General features: G+C 34.5%; 10 protein-coding genes across 10 annotated transcripts; 4 read left to right on the top strand and 6 right to left on the bottom strand.

Annotated features, from left to right (window-relative positions):
- Positions 1–14: 14 nt before the first annotated feature.
- Positions 15–5,763, bottom strand: NAEGRDRAFT_79946 (uncharacterized protein; the record flags this gene model as incomplete). The annotated part of the gene is made up of 4 exons (XM_002676489.1): positions 15–3,749; positions 3,799–5,004; positions 5,045–5,292; positions 5,343–5,763. The coding sequence occupies 4 exons, from the start codon at positions 5,761–5,763 to the stop codon at positions 66–68; spliced, it is 5,559 nt and encodes a 1,852-aa protein (XP_002676535.1). The 3' UTR covers positions 15–65.
- A 520-nt stretch (positions 5,764–6,283) lies between these two features.
- Positions 6,284–6,791, top strand: NAEGRDRAFT_60667 (uncharacterized protein; the record flags this gene model as incomplete). Its single annotated transcript, XM_002676574.1, has 2 exons — positions 6,284–6,420; positions 6,464–6,791. The coding sequence occupies 2 exons, from the start codon at positions 6,284–6,286 to the stop codon at positions 6,789–6,791; spliced, it is 465 nt and encodes a 154-aa protein (XP_002676620.1).
- Positions 6,792–7,546: 755 nt separating this feature from the next.
- NAEGRDRAFT_34062 (uncharacterized protein) lies at positions 7,547–9,028 on the top strand (the record flags this gene model as incomplete). Its single annotated transcript, XM_002676573.1, has 1 exon — positions 7,547–9,028. One exon carries the CDS (start codon positions 7,547–7,549, stop codon positions 9,026–9,028), a length of 1,482 nt encoding a protein of 493 aa, XP_002676619.1.
- Positions 9,029–10,146: 1,118 nt separating this feature from the next.
- NAEGRDRAFT_68192 (uncharacterized protein) lies at positions 10,147–10,908 on the bottom strand (the record flags this gene model as incomplete). The annotated part of the gene is made up of 1 exon (XM_002676488.1): positions 10,147–10,908. The coding sequence occupies one exon, from the start codon at positions 10,906–10,908 to the stop codon at positions 10,147–10,149; it is 762 nt and encodes a 253-aa protein (XP_002676534.1).
- Positions 10,909–11,434: 526 nt separating this feature from the next.
- NAEGRDRAFT_68191 (uncharacterized protein) lies at positions 11,435–12,304 on the bottom strand (the record flags this gene model as incomplete). The annotated part of the gene is made up of 1 exon (XM_002676487.1): positions 11,435–12,304. One exon carries the CDS (start codon positions 12,302–12,304, stop codon positions 11,435–11,437), a length of 870 nt encoding a protein of 289 aa, XP_002676533.1.
- Positions 12,305–12,632: 328 nt separating this feature from the next.
- On the bottom strand, positions 12,633–13,484 carry NAEGRDRAFT_68190 (uncharacterized protein; the record flags this gene model as incomplete). The annotated part of the gene is made up of 1 exon (XM_002676486.1): positions 12,633–13,484. The coding sequence occupies one exon, from the start codon at positions 13,482–13,484 to the stop codon at positions 12,633–12,635; it is 852 nt and encodes a 283-aa protein (XP_002676532.1).
- A 93-nt stretch (positions 13,485–13,577) lies between these two features.
- Positions 13,578–16,400, bottom strand: NAEGRDRAFT_79945 (uncharacterized protein). The gene is made up of 2 exons (XM_002676485.1): positions 15,984–16,400; positions 13,578–15,797 (listed from the first exon to the last, which is right to left on the bottom strand). The coding sequence occupies exons 1-2, from the start codon at positions 16,308–16,310 to the stop codon at positions 13,803–13,805; spliced, it is 2,322 nt and encodes a 773-aa protein (XP_002676531.1). The 5' UTR covers positions 16,311–16,400; the 3' UTR covers positions 13,578–13,802.
- Positions 16,401–17,038: 638 nt separating this feature from the next.
- On the top strand, positions 17,039–19,249 carry NAEGRDRAFT_68188 (uncharacterized protein; the record flags this gene model as incomplete). Its single annotated transcript, XM_002676572.1, has 1 exon — positions 17,039–19,249. One exon carries the CDS (start codon positions 17,039–17,041, stop codon positions 19,247–19,249), a length of 2,211 nt encoding a protein of 736 aa, XP_002676618.1.
- A 1,144-nt stretch (positions 19,250–20,393) lies between these two features.
- Positions 20,394–20,999, top strand: NAEGRDRAFT_44583 (rho family small GTPase; the record flags this gene model as incomplete). Its single annotated transcript, XM_002676571.1, has 1 exon — positions 20,394–20,999. The coding sequence occupies one exon, from the start codon at positions 20,394–20,396 to the stop codon at positions 20,997–20,999; it is 606 nt and encodes a 201-aa protein (XP_002676617.1).
- Positions 21,000–21,169: 170 nt separating this feature from the next.
- NAEGRDRAFT_79944 (mitochondrial RNA ligase) lies at positions 21,170–22,325 on the bottom strand (the record flags this gene model as incomplete). Its single annotated transcript, XM_002676484.1, has 1 exon — positions 21,170–22,325. One exon carries the CDS (start codon positions 22,323–22,325, stop codon positions 21,183–21,185), a length of 1,143 nt encoding a protein of 380 aa, XP_002676530.1. The 3' UTR covers positions 21,170–21,182.
- Between the last annotated feature and the right edge of the window lie 81 nt (positions 22,326–22,406).

The following is a 22,406-nucleotide window of genomic DNA, read 5'->3' as shown; positions in this document are numbered from 1 at the left end:
TATTCAATATTTTTGAAATGTTAGAATATTTTTTTATTTCAGAATTAAGGAATCTAAAGATCCGATCAGTAACCTTCAGCCAATTCAACATCGTAGTGAGTGGCATAGGTAAGTTCTCTGGCAGCTGCTGTGGCGGCCTTCTTCTTCATAATGACAACAACAGCAATGATGGCAGCAGTGATACCACCTCCACCAATTACAACTAATGGAACAATGACTCCAGCTGCAATGGCACCTCCAACATTGGAATCACTCTTAGTGGTTGTTGAAGTGGAGGCCTTTGGATTGACAGTGTTGGTGGATTTGGCTGGAGAAACTTGTGGTTTTGGTGATGATTTGATAGGTGTAGGTGTTGGTGTTGGTATTACTCTTTGTTGAATGGTTAAAGATGAACCAGTTGCTTGACCTGCAGTAATGGTTGTGGTACTTTCAGTGAATTTGAGAGTTACAGAGCTGGTAACAGTTCCTTTTTGAGTGTAGAAGAATGGAAGAATGAATTCAACATTGTTGGATCCGGCTGGGAGAATCTTGTCGAATGTTGATGTAACTCCATTGAAAACAAATGAGAATGTAGCATTCAAGCTAGTAGAAGCATAATAGGTACTGAATGAAGAGTCAGTAATTGACAAAGTTGCCTTGGTGGTGAGAGTTTCATTGGCATAATCAGCAGAGGCATTGAACGTGAGAGAGATACCACTAATTGTTTTGAATTGACACTTTGAGGCAAGGAAACCAGTATTACAATTACAAGAGTTAACTCCCAAACATTGACCATTTCCACTACAAACTCCAACAGTTCCGGCCAAATAACCAAAACAGTATGGATCGGCACATTGAGAACCACCATAATTAATGTCTGTACAGACACACTTGTCCTTGAGGATACATTTACCCTTACTACTGCAAACACTTGTATCATTTGAGAAGATATTGTAACACTTAGTAATGTCACAATTTTTGCCATACCAATCAGCAGAGCAAGAACAAGTTTCATAAGCAGTACAGGTACCATTGCTATTACATACAGAAGTGTCGTTAGCAGCAATACCATTACAAGTGGTATATTGACAATTAGGACCATAGTAACCAGTATCACATTGACACTTATCAATTCCATAACATTTACCTCTTCCACTACACACGCTATTACTAGTAGCCAAAATATTGGAACATTTGAAAACATTACATTGAGAATCTCCATAACCATATAAACAATTACAAGAATCAACTCCGTTACATGTACCATTACCACTACAGACACTTGTAGAATTGGATGAAACTCCATAACATGTGGCATATTGACATTCATAACCTGTATACTTGTTTTGACAAGAGCAAGTATCCTTAGCAACACAAGAACCCTTTCCTGAACAAACATTACTTGTGTCACTTGCTAATTTGTCATAACAAATTGGAATGGAACAATCAGATCCTGTATATCCAGTATTACATTGACATGCACCTGGTTTGGAGCAGGTACCATTTCCATTGTTACAAACGAGGGATGAATTACCAAGAATTCCATTACACATTGGAACTGTACATTCATTTCCATACCATCCACTGTTGCAAACACAATTATTAACAGATGAGCAGGTACCGTTTCCGTTATTACAAACATTTGAGGCGTTGTAATTCTTTGTAAAACATTTCCAATATTGACATTGATCTCCATAATAATCTGAAGTGTTACAAACACAATAATCCCAATCAACACATTTACCATGACCACTGCAAACATTACTGTCGTTCTTTGCCTTTTCGAAACATACAGGGTCCAAAGGTCTACATTCGTCAGGACTCAAACAGACACCACGTGAATTGTTACAAACTCTAGTATCATTTGCTAAATAACCATAACATATTGGATGCTCACAATAATTGTCTGGACCATAACCTGATGAACAATTACAAGTATTGTAATCACTACAAGAACCGTGACCAAAACATGTTGAACTAGAATCATCAGCAATACCATAACAAGTAGTTCTTTGACATGCGTCTCCATAATAATGATCCTTACAAACACAAAAATTTGGAGCTACACAACTACCTCTTTGACTACAAACAGCTGAAGAGTTACCCAAAATTGAGAAACAGATTGGTGTTTGACAACTATCGCCAGTCCACCCACTTTCACAAGCACACTTATCAGGTGAAATACATGTACCGTTTCGATTGTTACACACTGAAGAGTCATTGCTAGGTACATTGAAACAAACTGGATATTCACATTCTGGGCCTACATATCCAGAGTTACAGGAACAGTGATTTGGAGATGTACAAGTACCATTTCCATTATTACATGTGGAAGATCCACCTTGTGGTTTACCGTAACACATTGGTACTTGGCAGAATTTACCTTCCCAAAGATTGTAATCATTACAAATACAAACATCAGCATTGATACAGGAACCTTGTCCATTACAAGTCGAAGTATTGGAAGCTAAGATACCATCACATTTTGGAGTTTGACAGAATTGACCTCCCCAATATGTCGAGTTGCAAGTACATTTGTCAACTCCGTCACATGAACCATGTCCTGAACATACTGAACTATCACCTGCTAAAGTACCATTACATTTTGGTGTTTGACAAAATTGGCCTCCATATGTTGAGTTACAAACACACAAGTCAGCTCCTGAACAAACTCCTTGATAATTACAAACATTTGTATCTGTTGCTAAAATTCCATTACATTTTGGAATGTCACACTTTTCACCTCCCCAATGGGTTGAGTTACATGAACACAAATCAGCATCAATACACAAGCCATGGAATGAACAAGTTGAAGAATCGGTAGATAAGATTCCAAAACATTTTGGATATTTGCAGAATTCTCCACCCCAATATGTGGAATTACAATTACAAACATCGGCATCTACACAAGAACCATGACCGTAGCAAACAGTACTTGTTTGTGTTGACAGAATACCATTACATTTTGCTGTTTGACAATTTTCATCTCCCCAATATGTGGAATTACAGGAACACAAATCAGCACCAATACATGAACCATGTCCTGAACAAACATTAGATTCATTGGCTAATACTCCAAAACATTTTGGAATTTCACAGAATTGACCTCCCCAATATGTTGAATTACAATTACATTTGTCAACTCCATCACAAGAACCATGTCCTGAACATACTAAGTTATCCCCGGCCAAAGTACCATTACATTTTGGTGTTTGACAAAATTGGCCTCCATATGTTGAGTTACAAACGCAAGTATCTACAGCTACACACACTCCTTGACCATAACAAACAGAGTCTGACGTGGAAAGAATATTGTTACACTTGAATGTTTGGCACTTTTCATCTCCCCAATAAGTTGAGTTACAAGCACAAGTGTCTGCATCAACACATAAACCTTGGTTTGGTGCCGAACAAGCATTTGCTTCTGTGGATAAGATTCCAAAACATTTTGGATATTTGCAGAATTCTCCACCCCAATATGTGGAATTACAGTTACAAACATCGGCATCTACACAAGAACCATGTCCATAACAAACACTATTTGTTTGAGTAGCTAAAATACCATTACATTTTGCTGTTTGACAATTTTCATCTCCCCAATATGTGGAATTACAGGAACACAAATCAGCACCAATACACGAACCATGTCCTGAACAAACATTAGATTCATTGGCTAATACTCCAAAACACTTTGGAATTTCACAGAATTGACCTCCCCAGTGATGTTGAATTACAATTACATTTGTCAACACCAACACAAGAACCATGTCCTGAACATACTGAATTATCACCTTGCATTGTTCCATTGCATCTAGGTACTTGGCAAAATTGACCGCCATATGTTGAATTACAAACACACAAGTCAGCTCCTGAACAAACTCCTTGATAATTACAAGCACTTGCATCTGTTGCTAAAATACCATTACATTTTGCTGTTTGACAGTTCTCGTCTCCCCAATATGTGGAATTACAGGAACACAAATCAGCACCAATACACGAACCATGTCCTGAACAAACATTAGATTCATTGGCTAATACTCCAAAACATTTTGGAATTTCACAGAATTTACCTCCCCAGTGAGTTGAATTACAATTACAAAGGTCAACACCAACACATGAACCATGTCCTGAGCAAACTGAATTATCACCTTGCATTGTTCCATTACATTTTGGAATTTCACAGAATTGACCGCCATATGTTGAATTACAAGCACACAAGTCAGCTCCTGAACAAACTCCTTGATAATTACAAACATTTGTATCTGTTGCTAGAATTCCATTACATTTTGGTGTTTCACAAAATACACCACCCCAGTGAGTTGAATTACAGTCACAAAGATCTACATTAATGCATTTACCATGACCATAACAAACTGAAGTCTCATTTGCCAAGGTTCCATTACATTTCACAATATCACAATTACTTCCTCCGTGAGTAGCATCACAATTACAAAAGTCAACTGCATCACAAGTTCCATTACCACTGCAAACAGATAAAATATCTGTACTGAGCTTTCCAAAACATTTTACAGTTTCGCACAAGTTTCCACCATAACTATTACTGTCATAACATTCGCATAAATTAGTGGAAACACAAACACCTCTACTATTACAAACATTGGTTTCGTTTCCAGCAATACCTCCACAAAATGGAATTGTGTTTTCACACTTGCTTCCATTAAAACCTGCATTACAGGAGCAAACCTCAGGAGCAACACATACTCCATTATTATTACAATCACCTGTGCAAACAGGGAAACAACTTGCAAAAGGTGAGCTAGAACTGTAGCCTGTTGGGCAATTTTCACAAATTGGTGCTACTTCTCCGGCAGTGCAATCGAATTGTAACTTTCTAATTTCCGTGCCTTCTATGAAATAAACTTCAGAATCACTAACTGCATAAATACCACTAATGGAAGAAGTGGTTGTATAAATAGTTTTAATAGTTGCTGTTTCATGTGATCCAGAAAAAGATATTCTTCTAATTGCAAAACTGGAAGCAGAGATACTGTCCACAAGATAAATCTAATACATTATTGTAATAACACATCATTTCAAAACATACCTTATCATTCACAACACCACTCATATAAAGAATGCTAACAAAAGTTTCTCCTGAAAATGTTGTATCAATATTTAATAAAGTAGTAGGATTATAGAGAACTACTTGATTTTCCAGACCTACAAACAAGATATCTGTAGAAAAAACCACATCCTTTACAGGGGCATTGGCAGAAAATAACAAGGTTGGGGTACCAATTCCAATCTGAATAGAATTGATTTCATTGTTGGTACTATCGGAAAGCAAGATTACTTTGATTGTCAAATGTCAACATTGTTATTAACATTTTAAAAAAACTTACCATCTCCAGATTTGAGGTTTACTGCACCAGGTGTAAAGGTAATATTATCGATTACGCTGGAGGTATCATCAATGTAATAAGTCACAACTTGTTCTGTCCCGTCATTATATTGATCATAAATTACAACCCCTTTGCTTTGTACTGTGGTAAAAACCACATTATCACCAACCGATGGAACACTACCAACAAGACTGGAAATACTGTTACCTGTGGTTTGTGTTTTAGAGCAGGAATAAATACTGGTATCTCCTCTAGTATAGAACACAGAATTGGTAGTATCATATGTCAATTGTCCAAAACTGGATGGGCAACTCCCAGAGCATGAACAAACAGAAGCAGAGTTAGAGTAAATGGAATAAGAATTATCTACTAGCATCACCATCAACAAGGCTATGCAAAACAAAACTTGAAGAGCACGCATCCTACAAAATTGCTCTCTTTAAATAATGGTTGTTAGATGTTTTTTTTGAATTAATTTAAACATTGACAGCGACAAGTCGAAATCACACAAGGAAGTTAATAGTATCGTTGTGTTGTTAAATGCTTGTGGTCTCTCACAACGTTAACTCGAATCACCCCACACAGCCTAAACCTTACCGGCCTATTTTGGTGATAATGTTGTGTACGAGCTGTAGAGTACAGAGTGCATCAGAGTGAAAGGAACAGCTCCCTTTGATGACAACAACGAATGAGGAAATGATTTTATCCCACATGAGATTCAAAATAATGTTCTACTGTTCTACATTCCGACATTAATTCTCCTCATTAAATTATAAGATATTATTTAAAAATTATTAAGAAGAATCATTATCGTTTGCTCATAATAGCAAAAACAAGCAGGTTGTTATTGAGGATTGATCTTCTTACGGAAGTAAAAAATCAAAGAAGCCTTTGAAACTATTTTTATAACGTATTAATTTTTTAAATTTAAAAATAAAAATATGAGCAATAGTGGAAGTAGTAGCAAACTTCGTCTCTTATCCGATCTTCAACAAATACAAAAGGATCCACCAGAAGGAATTACAGCAAGCCCTGAAAGTGATAATGATCTGTATGTTTGGAACGCAACCATTACAGGGTATGTTTTTTTGAAATTTGGAAAATTACAAACAAGCTTACAGTCCTATGGATTCAATCTGGGAAGGTGGTATCTTCTTCCTCCGATTAACATTCCCAACTGATTATCCTTCAAAACCACCAAAAGTTAAATTTACAAGCAAAATTTTCCATCCAAATGTTTATAAGGATGGTTCTATCTGTTTGGATATTGTACAGGACAAATGGTCACCAATTTATACAGTCGATTCGATTCTCACTAGTATCTTATCTTTATTAGAAGATCCTAATCCAGATTCTCCAGCCAATCCAGAAGCTGCTAAATTATTTGTCAATGATAAGAAGGAATATAGGAAGAGAGTGAGAAAATGTGTCGAATCACTCCTTGAATAAGTGGTCATGCTGACTTTACAGAATTTAATGTATAATAACGAAACATTCCAGAGGGAGTTAATATTCCTTCGGAAGATTGCAATTGTAAGGTTGCATACTGTTCTGTGCCACTCACAAATGACTCACTCTCCAATTCTTCATTAATTAACAACTTAACCTGTAGCAAACAATAACAATACTAATAATTTAAATTAGTACTGATCAATATAATAATAAATAAAAAAATGAATAGATTGCTACTGCAAAAGTTGATGAACAATCCGGGTTCAACGAATCCTCCTTCGAAACAATTGTCTTCGGTAGTTCCTAATTCATCATCAGTAACAGGAACATCATCAACCAAATCTGTGAATGGTGAGAGTAATGGACAAATTTCTAATAGTAATAATGGCACTAATACTAACAATGGAGTGACTGAATCACTGATCAAACATGATAATATATCGTCGTCATCTTCAACGGAGGAGACTATCAATCGATTGAAAAGAACATTACCTCCAACAATAGAGGAATTGGAAAAGAAAAACAATAATGAGGATGAGGATAAGCCAGTTTTTATCTCTAAAAAGGAGAGAAAAATTGACATTTCCAGTAGAATCAAACAAACCGATGAAAAGAAGGAAGAACAAACAAAAACTAGTCAATTTTCTAATTTGCAATCGATTAATATTATTGATCCTTTGGAATTGATGGATAAAAGTGAAATTGATGAAATTAAATCGAGTTATACAGAAAAAAAGGCAACCAAAAAGAGAATGCAAAGAACCAATGAAAAAACTAAAATTTCCTTTGAGTGGGATGAAAAGGATGACACAACTGATAAGAATTCAATAATCTCCTCTTCTCATTCTACTGTGAAAAATAATCAAAAGAAAAAGATTCGTAAAGATAAAATTGAGGATGAAAGAAATTGGACTGAGAAATCAGTTAATGAAATGACTGACAGAGATTGGAGAATTTTCAGAGAGGACTTTGATATCGTTGTTAAGGGAGGAAGGGTTCCACCTCCACTAAGATCTTGGGATGAAACAACACTACTTCCACTAGAAATTATTAATGCCATTACAGATTTAAAGTTTAAAGAGCCAACAGCTGTACAAAAACAATGTATTCCTATTGCCATGAATGGTATCGATCTTGTTGGGCTTGCTGAAACAGGTTCCGGTAAGACAGCATCGTATATCATTCCAATGTGTTGTCAAATTGCTAAATTACCTAGAATGAATGACGAGATTGCTAAAGATGGTCCGTATGGCCTGATTCTAGTACCAACTCGTGAATTGGCTGAACAAATCGAGAGAGAAGCCACTAAATATGCCAGACAATTCGAATTTAGAGTGCAGGCAATTATTGGTGGTGTCAGTATTGAAAAACAAAGTAGATTAATTAGAGGAGGATGTGAAATTCTAGTGGCCACACCAGGTCGTCTCATTGACTGCTTGAATAACTCAATTGTTGTTCTCAATCAATGTCATTTTATAGTTTTGGATGAAGCAGACAAAATGATTGAAATGAATTTTGAAAAGGATGTAAATACAATTTTGGAAAATATGCCAACCCATATTCAAAGACAAACCATGTTATTTAGTGCAACCATGCCTCCAGAAGTTGAGAACATTGCCATGAAATATCTCAAAAAGAGAGTTACTGTGGCTGTAGGTGAAGTTGGTAGGGCAGTTGAACGTATTGAACAAGAAGTCATGTGGATCAAACATGAAAATGCCAAGAGAGACAAATTATTGGAACTCTTATATGATGCAGATCCACCTGTTATTGTATTTTGTAATTTGAAGAAGGAAGTTGATGCGATTGCCAAGTTTGTATCAAATGCAGGATTCAGATCAACATCTATTCATGGTAACAAATCACAAGAGGCACGTAATTCTGCTCTTGAGGCATTCAAATCAGGTAAATTTGATGTTATAGTGGCAACTGATGTTTTGGGTAGAGGTATTGATATTAGTGGTGTGACATTGGTTGTAAACTATTCTCTTCCAAAAACCATCTCTGCTTACACTCACAGAATTGGTAGAACTGGTCGTGCTGGTAGAACAGGTAGGGCTGTTTCTTTCCTCACAAAAGATGATACTGAAATCATGTATGATTTGAAGAAAATGCTCGAGTCTACTAAGAATACTGTTCCAGAAGAATTAGCTCAACATCCTTCTGCAGCTCAAAAGCCTGATAAGAAAAAATCAGATCAACCAATAGGAGGAGGACAAGAATCTGAAGAATAAAAATTCTGTGAACTATTAAGTATTTACTTAGAAATTACTAGCCACCGACAACATTACAACTGTTTTTCGCCTCCTCTTTTCCTTCTTAACATAAACTGGACCATCTACTTCAGTTTTTTCCTTATATCGATGTTTTTGCTTGTATCCATTTTGTTCTGCCTCATTTTCCTTGTCTTTCTGTTTTGTCAGAGCATTCCCAGCAGATTGCGGCCTATCTTTTCTCCTATAATACTTATTCTTACTTGATTCTTCTCGTGTTGTTGGCTTCTCCTTATCACTATCGTACAATGCCTGTGGTTTTGGTGGTGCAGTGAGAGGTCTAATATCACTACACCTTAGAAGGAGAGATCTCCAGGAGTCGAAGAACTTCTTCATTATCAGCTCGTATCTTACCTTTCTTAGAATTCTTATTGCTCGCTTAAAGTTTTGTCTTCTTTGAGTGTTTTGAACTAGTGCAGTAAAAGCTTTGCTCTGCAAAGATTTGACATAAAAAGACCTAGCTTTGATATTTTTCAATTTTCGCTTTTTCTCATAATGAGCTCTATATTCTTGTTTCTTATCTTTGTAGTATTTGAGAGAATCTAGAACTTTTGATTTTAGCTTTTGATTTCTGTATTCATCTGCCCTCCTCTCAGCTTCCTGTTCATCACCACCACATTCCTGTACACTAATACTAGTTTTTGCTTTTGAGAATAGCTTGTTCCATTTCTTATAGTGAAGGGCCGTGGATTTGGTAAGGAAAAAGGCATTATCTTCAAGGAGTGAATCAGGAGCAGTAGTCACGCTTATCGTCCTGCTCTTTTCTGGGCTCGTGAGTTGATCTTCTGAAATCACCACTGTATCGTCATCTTCTATTGAACCATTCGATGAATCATTTCTTTGATACCTAGGGGTTTCATCTTGTGGTTTACTGATTTGACTTGTACAGGTTTGTTCCTTTTCAGAGCGTTCTACTTTAGGTTTGTCTAGTGTTGGTTGAAGAATTGGAGTTGGAGTTTTGTTGGTTCCTTCTTTCACTACTGGCTTTGGCATGTTTGCTTCACAATATTTCAAATAGGTCATCAATCGTTCTCGTTCATTTTCTCTTTCAACTTGATTATTGGTTATTATTATTATTATCAATTATACTTACATAATTGATTGGCAACTTGAACCATGCACTTGATAAATATGTACAATTGTGTTTGATCTCCAGAATATACAACAAATTTTTGTTCCTTTTCCAAGCATGCAACAGCATTTGCATACTTTTTAACTTCCTTATATTGTTTTACAATCGATTCCTTTAGTTCCAATTTGAAACGATCCAATTCCAATTCTGCAACATTGTTGCATTCGTCAAGAGTGGAGTTTATCAGAGTTTCATCGAACATATTTCTTGCTAAATTTCTTACACCCTCAACAGTTATCCTAGTATCCTTAACATCAGAGAGTGGAGGTATTCTCTTGACACATCGCTTATATTCTCCATTCTTGGGTATATAAGATGGAAAACTAAATTCAAATTCATTTTCTACATTGTTCGGAGAGAGATTGCCATATTTTCTGTACTGTTCTACCTGTGCTCCAAGCATTACAAGGTCCTTGTAAGTCTTGGAACAGAGTTTGTCCAAGGCAAACAACAATTTAGGAATATAATCAGCCAATTGATTGGCTTCATGAATATCCTTTCTCTCCGAATCCTTAATCGGTTTTGTATCTAGTATTTTCAATTGTGGTATATTTTCAATAACATTTAGTCGGTAATTAGGATGGTTTGATATCGGATTCCCTTCTAGAGATAAATTCTCTACCGATGCCGGAATGTACTTTAATTCCCTAAAATCTTCTATATAATTATAAGACAGTGAAAGTATCCTCAAATCCTTAAATTGGCTCATGCCGTGCAAGTGTTTGATTTTATTCTGGCTTAAAAACAACCTTTTTATCGAATGAAAGGTTGAATTAACAATATCGATCATGGCAATATCCTGCCTATTCGCATGAACAGCACCATCTTTAAAGAAGAGTTGTATGGCCTCACTGAGCCTGGAGCCTTGCTTCATTTTTTTTAAGAGTGCAAATATTTGGCGCTCCCGCAAAGCCTCATCATGGAACCTCAATGATTTTCAAAAAAAAGGCGGGAAAAATTGGTTAGAAAGGTTTTGAGGGAATTCATAATTGAAAATTGAAATTTTGTTATTGAGGTTTTGAAAGGACTCTAACATCATAAATTACATCTGTTGTAAAAGTACTGGAAAATAACTGAATTGAGTTTAATTTTATTTCTTTACTTCTTCAATCTTGATTGTCTTGATTTCGTCTGGATTTTCCAATAGGATAATAATTAATAAACTTTACCAATGAAATCATGGGGGAGATCCGAAACTACGCAAATAATTAGAAAAACTAATTTTGTTAATCATATTACTCCATTTCACAATCATCAATTTCAATATCCACTGTTTCTTCTTCATCTAACATTAAAGCAAAGATTGCCTTCTCCATTTCTTCCTGTGAGTCTTCGTAAACTTGAACTTCTTCACTTTGATAACCATACAGCTCAACAATTTGCTCGTTGAACCATTGTTCATTGAATAGAACTTTTGATGGATAGCCATTATCCTCAATGACTTGAACCATTTGGTGGAAGAGAGTTTCCAATTCACTATAATATTTAGAGAAGTGAAATTCGCTAAAGTATTCTCCTTCAATGGTTGATAAGCAAGCATCAAATCTTTCAGTAATTTCTTGATATAATTGGTCATTGGTAAAGATATCATGATAGTTTTCAATGGCTTGATGAATTGTTTGGAGCATGAGCTCTTTGTTACGCTTCAATCCTTCTAACATATTCAAGGAATTATCAATGATTGCAAATTTTGAATAGTTGTTAGAAATAATGCATTGAGCGAATTCAATCTTCATGTTTCTAATACGATTCTTAATGAGAGAATTGTCCATAACTTTGAAATGCTTTTCAGTACTTTCAATTTTTTTGAAAAGTACATCTTCATAACAGTCAACTATGATAGTTCTATTGCTGGAAGGAAGAGTTGCGAATTGGAGTTCATCCTTTCTAATTTCATCAAATGATATAGTTGCCTTTGAGAAGAAACCTTGCAATGCAAATTTAAGTGTTCCATACTTGGATGGTTGCGTGGAATTGGAATGTTTGATAATAATCCTCTTCAATGAGCTCTGAATTTCTTCTTCATTCAAGTCAGATTCATTTACCAACTTCAAGTAAGACTCTGGAATAATCAACTCTTCACAATTAGGATAGCAAACTAACATTCTAGACAATAAAAATCTCAAATTTTTCTTCTCTTCTTTTTCTGCAAAAGTTAACAATTTCACAATAATGATTTTCTTAACTTTTTGAGATGGAAGATTTGAGAATACCACAGTAAAGGGTATTTGACACAGAGAGTGGTTGTTTCTATTGGATGTTCTGGGAAGATGTTCATCTCACAATATTCAAGATTTGGAGCAATTTCAGAAAGGTTCAATAATGGTCTCGCTAGTGAGAGTCTGGTCAACTTGGGCCCAATTAGAGAAATTAGCAATTTATCACTAACGCTAACTGAATCATTAAAGCCCAATTCATCAATGTTGGAAGAATTTAAATCCAAATGGTTGGAAAGAGAACTATTGGGTTCTCAATTTCTTTCTTTAACTCTGAATTTAATGATGAAAATTGAAGTGTACTAGTTTCACTATTCTTTTTACAAAATTGGAAAATGGTTGACCAATCAATATTAAACGAAAGCGTTTTCAAATTTGGTGAAATGTTGAAAGTTCTTGTGGATGGTAATTCAGTTTCAGGATCTTTGAATTTAAAATTTGTAAACTTTAAGCGTTGGATCTTGCTTGTAGTGGCATTCATCAACTCAATCAATTGTCTTTTTGTAGTTGAAATGTTATTTAAATGAACGAAACAGAACTTTTCAATGAAGGAAGAGAATTGTGGTGGAAATTGAGAAAACCCCAAGATTAGTTCAGTATTGTTCATGGTTGGAACATTTTGAACACATTCACTCAAAAAGTCCATGTGCAATTGATTGTTACAATACCAAACTCTTCTTTGCATTACAATAGGAAGACAATTTTCCACATTTACCAAATCAGGAAAACTCACCAAATATCTCATCAAATGATCAAGTAATTCCTCATCACTAATAAACTTCATAATCTCCATCACAATATCCCTACATCCCAATGTACAATCCAACAAACTGGTTGGTATTGGAGAATATCTTCCTAGACACCTCCTACTTCCCATTCTATGACCACAAGCAGTTGTTGTTGCCTTCATCGTCAGCATGACTTCATGATGGTAACGTTGTTGCTGTCTTTGAGCTCCATCTGTATCCAAATGATGACTTGCACAATCTGGTAATGCAATTGTTGGTTTTCTTTCACTCGAGGATTTTAAGCCGACGACGGTTAAAGTTGATAATACTGCTGCTAGCATGTCGTTGTTTATTTCTTTTTGATTCTCATAGCAGATCAATTTGCTTTCTATTTAAATTACAATGAATTTGACGAAGATTATTCAATCACGTTTGGACAAGGGAACTTTATTCACAATCTTGAACAATAAGAAGATTGTTGAAAAGGTTGAAGGTGTTACGTTTCAGAGTCCAGTTTAATTGTGACGATCCTTTAGAGTTTCGTTCTATTTTTTATTAATGTTGAGATCTTTGAAAAAATGCTTAGTACTCAAAACTTTTCCATGAGTTGGAGGTAGTATTTTGTAACTAGTTTATACAGATTGAATATTTATATATTCTTAGTGATGCATATCCATTTCGACAGTATCGGTACCAGTGTCTTCTCCCTTACGAGCTTGATATCTAATTCTCTTACCAAGAATAATGAGAATGAAGAACAGAATAATCATTGCTACACCAATCATGATGGAGAAGAGACCAGTTAAGAAAGTTTGATTGGTCATTCCATAACAAACTGTAGAGTTGATGGTACTGACATAGGTTCCCACATATGCACATCCTAGTGAATCTTTTAGTGTTGCGTTAATGTAGCTTGTCAGCACTGATATAACTAAACTGTCAATACTTGTTTTCAATCCATTCACAAATGCTATTACAGAATTTGCCAATGATGTTAATTGATCAACAAGAGTAGTTGGCAATGCCTTGACTGGAGCAATTTCAGAAGAAAGGAGAACAAAATCATTGTATAAAGTACTGAGACCAGTCTTAACACTGTTAAGAGTGGCATTGACAGCATTCACTTCAGTCATTGTCTCATTATAGATTTGTAATAATGTCAAGACTTGATCCTTTTCGTCACGAGTTTTGTTTCGAGAAGTTTCAGTAACGTTGAATGGACTGGAGTCAGGATCAAGCAAGGTAATGTTTGCCAATGTATAATAATATCCGTATTGAGTAGTGTATGCATTCAATTCATCCAATGCATTTGTAACATTTTTCATTGAAAATCCGCTGTAACTTTCAATGCTTGATAATTGGGCTATGGCCGTATTCAACTTGGTTTGTGCATCAAATACGTCAGCAGAGTAGTCTGTCTTGATGTTTGTAATATTAGCTTGTAAAATCAAATCTTTGGCACTATCAACAGTTGAAGAAATGTTAAAACTATCAAGTTGTCCCTTGATAGATCCAGTTGCAGATGATAACATGCTTGAAAGACCCAATGAAGTCAAATAATCATTACCCAAAGCACTAGTGATAAAGTTTTGATCTCCAGAACAGTTGGCAACTCTTTGAATGATAACAGAGGCATTGACAGTGATATTGAAACCAGTGCTAGCGAGAACTGGACCACCAACATCATCAGACATATACAAGACAGTACCTGGAGCAGTCTTACACAAATCATTAACCAGAATAAAGATTGGAATTTGGAGAGAAGCAACCAAAAAGAATAACCAAGCAGTGGCACAAGTACAACATGAAGTAATTTCCACAAGAATGGCCTTTTTACAGCAAATACCAAGCAATGCAAAAATGTACAAAAAGGCACACCATACGAAAAAGATGGTAACGAGAGAAATTCTTGCATTTTCAACACTATAAATAATAGTTTGAGCTTCATCAATAGTAGTGGAAGGAGCATATTGATTAATCATGTTGTTAATACCAGAAATTTGGCTAGTGACTGAATTCAAAGTGTTAATAACACTTCCCTTGACAGTATCATAGACAGTTGAGTTGATGGTTGAACGAGTTGTAGAGATGGTGTTATCTAAGGTTGTCTTGGCACCAGCAATAGTGGTCTTACCTTGTTCAAGATAAGAAACACCAGTATTAATACCAGCTTCAACTTGTGACTGAACATTTGGAATGGCAGTATCTGGATTTGGAACACCACTCAAACGACTATTATTGTACAAAATTCTCAAATCAGCTCTAACATTTTCAACATCTGCATAAATCTTAGGAGCAGTTGTACTATTGATAAACACCATGGCATTAATACCAGATTGAACAGTGTTGGTCATATTATTAATTGGAGTGGCAAATTGCTCAGCATCTGTCAAAATTGAGCTAAATCCATTGACCAAAATTGGAATATTTGATTCAGCACTAGTTCCCAAACTAGAAACACCATTAATTGTACCATTAACACCTGAAATTACACTTCTGGTCTCTTTCACCAATGTACGAACATTTACAGAGAATAATGCAGAGAAGATTATTCCCAAAATACCCAAGACCAAAATAACAATATACATAATCATGGTCAATATAGCTGGGATTAACATGTCCTTCTTTCTATATGGACGAGAAGATCCTTTTTTCTACAATGATTCAATTCGACACAAAGTTTCATAGTTATCCAATTTCCAAATCAGGCATTAGAATATTATTATTGATAGTTTCGAATAAATAATAATTGTTGATTAGGAGGATTCGGAAGGAGGTTAATTGATATGTATCAACAACAATTGTTCATAATGCATGAATTTACAACATGAATTACTTACCTTTGGCTTACAACCACCACATAAACCACACAATCTAAAGCAAAAGAAGCAAATAGCAACAAAGTAGAATATAACACCTATTGCCAGAATAACAAGGAAAACAATACCAAGATAAATACCATAGGCAACCCAATTTTCTACCTTGTATGCTTCTGAATTCTGAGGAATACTTATTCTTGGAGAGACATTTGTAATTGTTGTATCAAAAGGAATACTAATACTTGTTTGACAATCGGCTAATGTGATGATGGTAGAAATGATAATCATGATCATTACCATCAACACATTTATACAATAGTTATTACTTGATGATTTGATTGTTGACATTTTGCTGAGTTTAATTGAAAAATGCCAAAAACACGTTAGAGAGAGTTTTAATATTTTGAATTCGCAAACTTGTTGTTGCGATGACTTTTTTTTTAGTTTTTGGTTTGAGCAAATGAAATTTGCAAGTTCTATTCTCTTATTTCTTAACAAAAATGAGCAAGAAATCAACAGAAAACTGAGTCCTGCACTGATTCCAACGGAACAAAGACTAAAATACAAAATGCGTGATTATTGTTGTTGTGATGGATAAATGATGTGCAAGATAGTGTTGGGGGTTATTTGTAAATGTATGAGGGAAAGGAAAACTTCAAGAAAAATCAAATATTTGATTACGAGAGAGGTTATCGTTGAGGAACTCTAGAAAAACCAAACCGGATGGGAATTTCTTTAGATTATCTCGAGTTGTGATGCGATTTGTCTTGCCGTCAAGGATTTCGTAAGGAAGAACAGCAAACGTTCTAAATGGGAATTGGAATGTAAGAAAATACTGTAAGAAGTTTACAATCAGTGATTCTAATGTTTAGTTTGGTTTAGTTTTGGAGATGAAATGCATTTCTTCCAATTTTGTTATGTAAAGATCTTGTTATTATAGAATATCTGATAACTATTTATGCTGTTAGGTAGTGTGTTGTAAACCCAATACTCCTATAAATGGTCTCCCTCACCAAAAAGTAATTTTCAATAATATTTAAAAAATTCAAAAAAAATCAAAAATTTTGATCACAACAATGATAACCTCCAATTTTCACTTCATAGACGAGTTGGAAACATTTTTTGATGATCAAGAAATAATTCAATCACTCTTTAACTTCATATCAAATCATCATTCCGATGAAACTATTAACGAAAAATCACACTACAATTATTGTAAAATTACCTTTGAATGGGAAAAATTATTATTAATCAATGAAGAAGAAGAAGAAGAAGATGGAGAGAATTCCTTTGATGAAATTTCAGCCAGAATTATCAAGGAATTAATTGGAAATAATTTATTTCGTGATCCTAAGGAAGGAAATATTTTCTTTAGAAAGCAAATCACAAAGGCTTTTCCAAAGTCCGATATTCGAAATGATGAAGAAGAATTCATGATGAAGAGAGTTGAGAAATTGATGATTGTTGTGGATGAGTTGATTTTCATGATTAGGGAGGATAGGATATTATTGAATGATGTGGAGGAAATTAGGAAGAGAAGGAAATTGGTTTCGTTTTGGATTTCGATTGCTAATGCAATTGTTTTATACTTGTTTTATGCTTATTTGGTGATTGATTTTGAAAAGTGTGGAGTTTCACAAGATTGGATTGTTGAGTTCAATTCGAAAATGGAAAATTCATATGTTCAATATGTATTATATCAGTATTTAAAGACGAATTTCTATAAGACTGCATCTATTTCATTGAAATTACAAGATGTTGATGTGAATTTTAGTAAAGTTTATGATGTGATGGATTCAATCAAATTTGACTTGAGCAAGGAAGATCATTTACCAAATACTGAAATGGATCTATTTGAAATTTTGCTTCATATATTTACAAAGTACTTCTTTTGTAAATCTGCAAAGAGTGGAGAGTTTCTACACAAATATGAACACTATGGGTCCGTATTCACATTAGATATTGTAATGAACTATTTGATTTCTATTGGTAATAGAGAACTTCAATCAACATATGCACAGAAAATTTTCGAATGTTTTTCAAGAAAGATGAAAGTCAGTATCACATCACATACACACTATAATTGTTTAGGAATGTCTCGAAATTTTTACATAATTCTGCATGCTGTCACTGCAAGTTTCATTTCAGCTCTGAAACAACCAACCTCGGAAAATCTTTTCACATATTACAATGACATGATTTTGCTCGTCAATAGGACATTCAGTAAGGAAGACAAGCTCAAACTTAGACTTTCTAAACATGAAATTATTGAGAGCAAAGAATTGGATCTTTTTAATGAACTACTCAAACATGCTAGTTTGCATGAAATATATATGAGATCAGTACGTGAAAAACAATTATTTTATGATAAGACTGACGAATTGATCTTGTTCAACCCAAGTCAGAGTACTGAAAGAAATATTTTAGAATCCATAGCATTTAAGGCTTTCATTTTGATACCCTATACTTCAATTGGATCTTTTATAGCCACCAACATGATTCCAAAAATTGGTAAACTTGAAATACTAGTCAAATGCTGTATGGAATGTTACTTTAATGAACACAAAATTGAAAATCATAGCCCATTCCTCTCAGCTATTTTCTACATTCTGAAAGCACAACTTTCCAATCACACTACCACCACCCATACAATTATAAAATCATACCAGCTATGTTTCAATATGATTAAGGAAGGAAAGGAAGCAGTGATTATATATTATCCAAGATATCTCACAGATTCACATTATCAAAACTCAAAGAATTTACTAGACAAAATCTTGGTTGAATTTACAACCAATATTTCCCAAGTTTATCCACGAGAATTGAGAATTGTCCTTAATCAAGTCATTTGCTGTCTAATGGACAAAGGTCAAAAAGAGGAGCAAAACTACATTTCCATGTTTAATCAATATTTCAGACATTCCATCAACCAGATATTCGATAATTACAGAAGTAGACTAAAAGATCCATTCATCTACAAGTACCTTACCGCATTTGCATTGTCATCCCCTCACTATGTAGATATTCTAACCAAATTTAAAAGTCCAAAAAAATTGGAACAAATCATTGATGAACTCTATCCCAAGTTGAGTTTGAGAAATTTAATATTTGTAGATTCTAATCAAAGACATCGACCATTTATTTCATTAACAAGTACAGATTTGGCATCTTTGGAAGATTTGACCATTGTGGAATTGATGAAAAGGTACAAGTCATTTATTCAATTTTCTCTTTATCCTCAACTGGCCTACCTAACTGATGTGTCCATCCATTGTTTCAGTGAATAAACATGTTACAGTTTCGACTAAACAAGTTCCAGAAAATATTCCACTAATTTATTTCCAATAACATTACAATTTCATTTTGAAAACTTTGTGTGAATGCAAAATCCAAATTTACTTTAAAAAAATGAAACAAGATCATTCACCACAACTAGATCTCGAGACCAATCATTCCCATGAATTTCTCATCACTGAAATGGATGGTGATTTATTCACCTCGTTGAAGAGCTCCGATTGGAAAGAAACAGTCCCCTCACAAGTACCTCTTTCCGATAATCGAGAGATTCCACTTTGAAAATTTCCAAAAGCATGTGTCATTGTGTGAGTGTTGATTTGAATATGGGAGCAGGAATTGCAGTTATTTTCAAGGAAAAATATGGATGTGTGGATGGATTGAAAGAACAGGGTGCTAAAATTGGAGAAATGGCCACACTGTATGTTCCTAATGAGGAAATGATGATCTAGTATGTTTTATCTTGAAATATGGAAATTTAACACATGAAATTCTTTAAAATTTTTCATGAAAGTTATTTGGTAACTAAGGAACGATATTTCCATGTGCCAACCTACGAATCATTAAAATCCAGTCTTGCCCACATGAAGGAACACATGCTGAGGTTTAATATCACCAATTTAGCAATGCCACAAATAGGAATTGGTTTGGATAAGTTGGAATGGGAGAAGGTGAAGGAAATTCTTTGTGAACTCTTCTCTGAAACCAATATTAAAATAACTGTTTACAGATATAAGGAGGGGAATAATCAAGTCAAATCAACATTTAAAAAGAATAAATAGTGTAAATATTTGTTTACAGAAGAATCATATTGTAAAGTGATTCGAAAGTAAATTCCAAGTTCCTTGAAAATGCAAAAACTACAACAGATAGAAACACTCAGATGTCTTGCATATTGCAATCAAGTGCGTAATAGTCTTGTCTCTTTTTTTTTCTAATATGGTTTAGTATATTTCCCTACCAATTAGTTTGTTGAGGATTTTGAAAGAGTGATAAGGTCATTCCTATCTTGTTCCGTGTTCGATATATTCTCTGTTCCTCTTGTTGGTGAGGTTTCTTCACTTTTAGCAGCATTAGATTCAAAACGAAACTAAACGAATTAGAGTTCAAAGACAAAAAGAAATGAACAACAACAAAATGACTTCCATTACTCATATCAAGTGCGTTACCGTAGGTGATGGTGCAGTAGGAAAGACATGTCTATTATACGTCTATGCCAATGATAAATTTACTGAGGAATATTTACCAACTGTTTTTGATAATTATAGTTGCAGTGTAAAGGTTGATGGAAATATTGTCAATTTGGGATTGTGGGATTCGGCTGGTCAAGAAAGTTTTGATTCGATTCGTCCACTTTCGTATCCAGGAACACAAACCTTCCTCATGTGTTTCAGTACAGTCATCCCAGCTAGTTATGAAAATGTTAAACTCAAATGGTGTCCAGAAGTGCGCCACCACTGCAAGGATGTGCCAATCCTTCTGATAGGAACACAAACAGATCTGAGGGAAGACGAAACTATTTTACAAAAACTGAAAGAAAGAGGAAAAACTGTCATTTCACAAGAAATGGGAGAAAAACTCAGAGCAGATGTCAAGGCAGCCAAATATGTTGAATGTTCGGCAAAGACAGGTGCTGGAGTGAAGAATGTTTTTGATCAAGTGATTCGTTTATATTTTGAAAATAAGGAAAAGAAACAACAAGAATTGTTATCGAGAAAGAATAGACAATGTCAATTATTGTAATGATTTTCACTAAAGACTTTTAAAGAATTTATATTAATGTAAATAAAAACAACCTAAAGAATTTTCTCTAAATAGATGCATTTACCTTACTGACCTTTCCACTAACAACCCATTTTCCTACCCAATACCATCGCAACAATAGTGATAATCAAGTTGGAATAAATGACCTTAATGAAAGTAAGATTAATTTTGTTTATTCTTACTGACATATTCCTCAACAAAACGTTTAGCAATTGCAGGTAAGGCACCAGAGATTGCTTTACGATCTTCCTTAGGAAGTTGATCCCACACTTCAGAATTCTCCTCTCTATAGTCCTTCAAAGTATCTTGGGCAAGTAAATAGACGCAACTTTCCCTAATTTTTGGGAAATTGAAAATGTCACCTAGTTTTGAAATGTTACCTTCCAGTCTATTTTCATTCATGTAGGAGAGGACATCACTCATAGCTTGTTCTGATTTATCATCAATGAATTTCTTACCAGTATTTTGTTTTACTAGTCTTTCCTTTCTGACCTTGTCTTTTTGACCAATTTTTTCCATAAAGTTATCATTCTTCTTCTTGATAACCATTCTATCATTTTTATCAGTCCTCATATCAATAAGTGGCTTAATAATGATACCTTCACAAATATTGGTGTGATGAGGCATGTCTGGTAAACCATAGATTGTGGAAGGAATGACAGAATCAAATACACTGTCATAATTCAAGCATTCTTCCAATTTACCTCTAAATAATTCTCTTGCATAACAATCCAAACCAGTTTTTTTCACTTGTTCCACCATATCATCATAGGAAAGGAAATAATTCAATCTCTTTTCATTAGGATCATCACTCTTTGTAAAAACAAAGATATCAAATACATAAAAATCAAAATCTGTACAATAATACACATGTCTCTGAATCGGAGCTCTATCACCAACATTCTTTACATCCTTATGTGGATAATTACCACCAAATAATTCACCAAAAACACTCAAACTAACAAGTTTTACATTTCTCTTCTTTTCCAAATCAAGAGCCAAATTCTTAAATAACAATTTCATCTTTTCATCATATAATTCACGAACTGATCGAACAGCCTTTGGATAATAAGACGGATCATTATCTGCCAAAATTTCCGTACGTTTTGCCACCTGAATTTGTAAATTATTATCATCAATTGATGCAGCATCATCCTTTACAAGACTCACTACAAAACTAAAGTTTGATCCGTGAATCTTTTCTGTTACGATCCATGGTACCTGTGGATCGTATTGTGTTTGGAGTGGATAGGAATCAACGTCCTTGAGAAAGTGATTTTGAATGGAAGAGTAACCTTTGAACATTTTTTTCAGTTTTAAAGTTCAGTGGTTTGTTCAACAAAATATTTTTATATTTCTCTCAAATTCATGAAACTTGCTTTTTGG

This window comes from Naegleria gruberi (assembly GCF_000004985.1).
Source record: "Naegleria gruberi genomic scaffold NAEGRscaffold_27, whole genome shotgun sequence".
In the NCBI taxonomy this organism is placed as follows: domain Eukaryota; phylum Heterolobosea; class Eutetramitea; order Acrasida; family Naegleriidae; genus Naegleria; species Naegleria gruberi.
This window is presented reverse-complemented; position numbering and strand designations above follow the sequence as displayed.

Excerpts from the sequence above, each read along its gene's own strand:
- NAEGRDRAFT_79945 (XM_002676485.1), bottom strand. The coding sequence starts at position 16,310 with ATGTCAACAATCAAATCATCAAGTAATAACTATTGTATAAATGTGTTG. Across the intron at positions 15,798-15,983 it reads GTGGTGGTTGTAAGCCAAAG|AAAAAAGGATCTTCTCGTCC; the intron begins GTAAGTAATTCA and ends GAATCATTGTAG.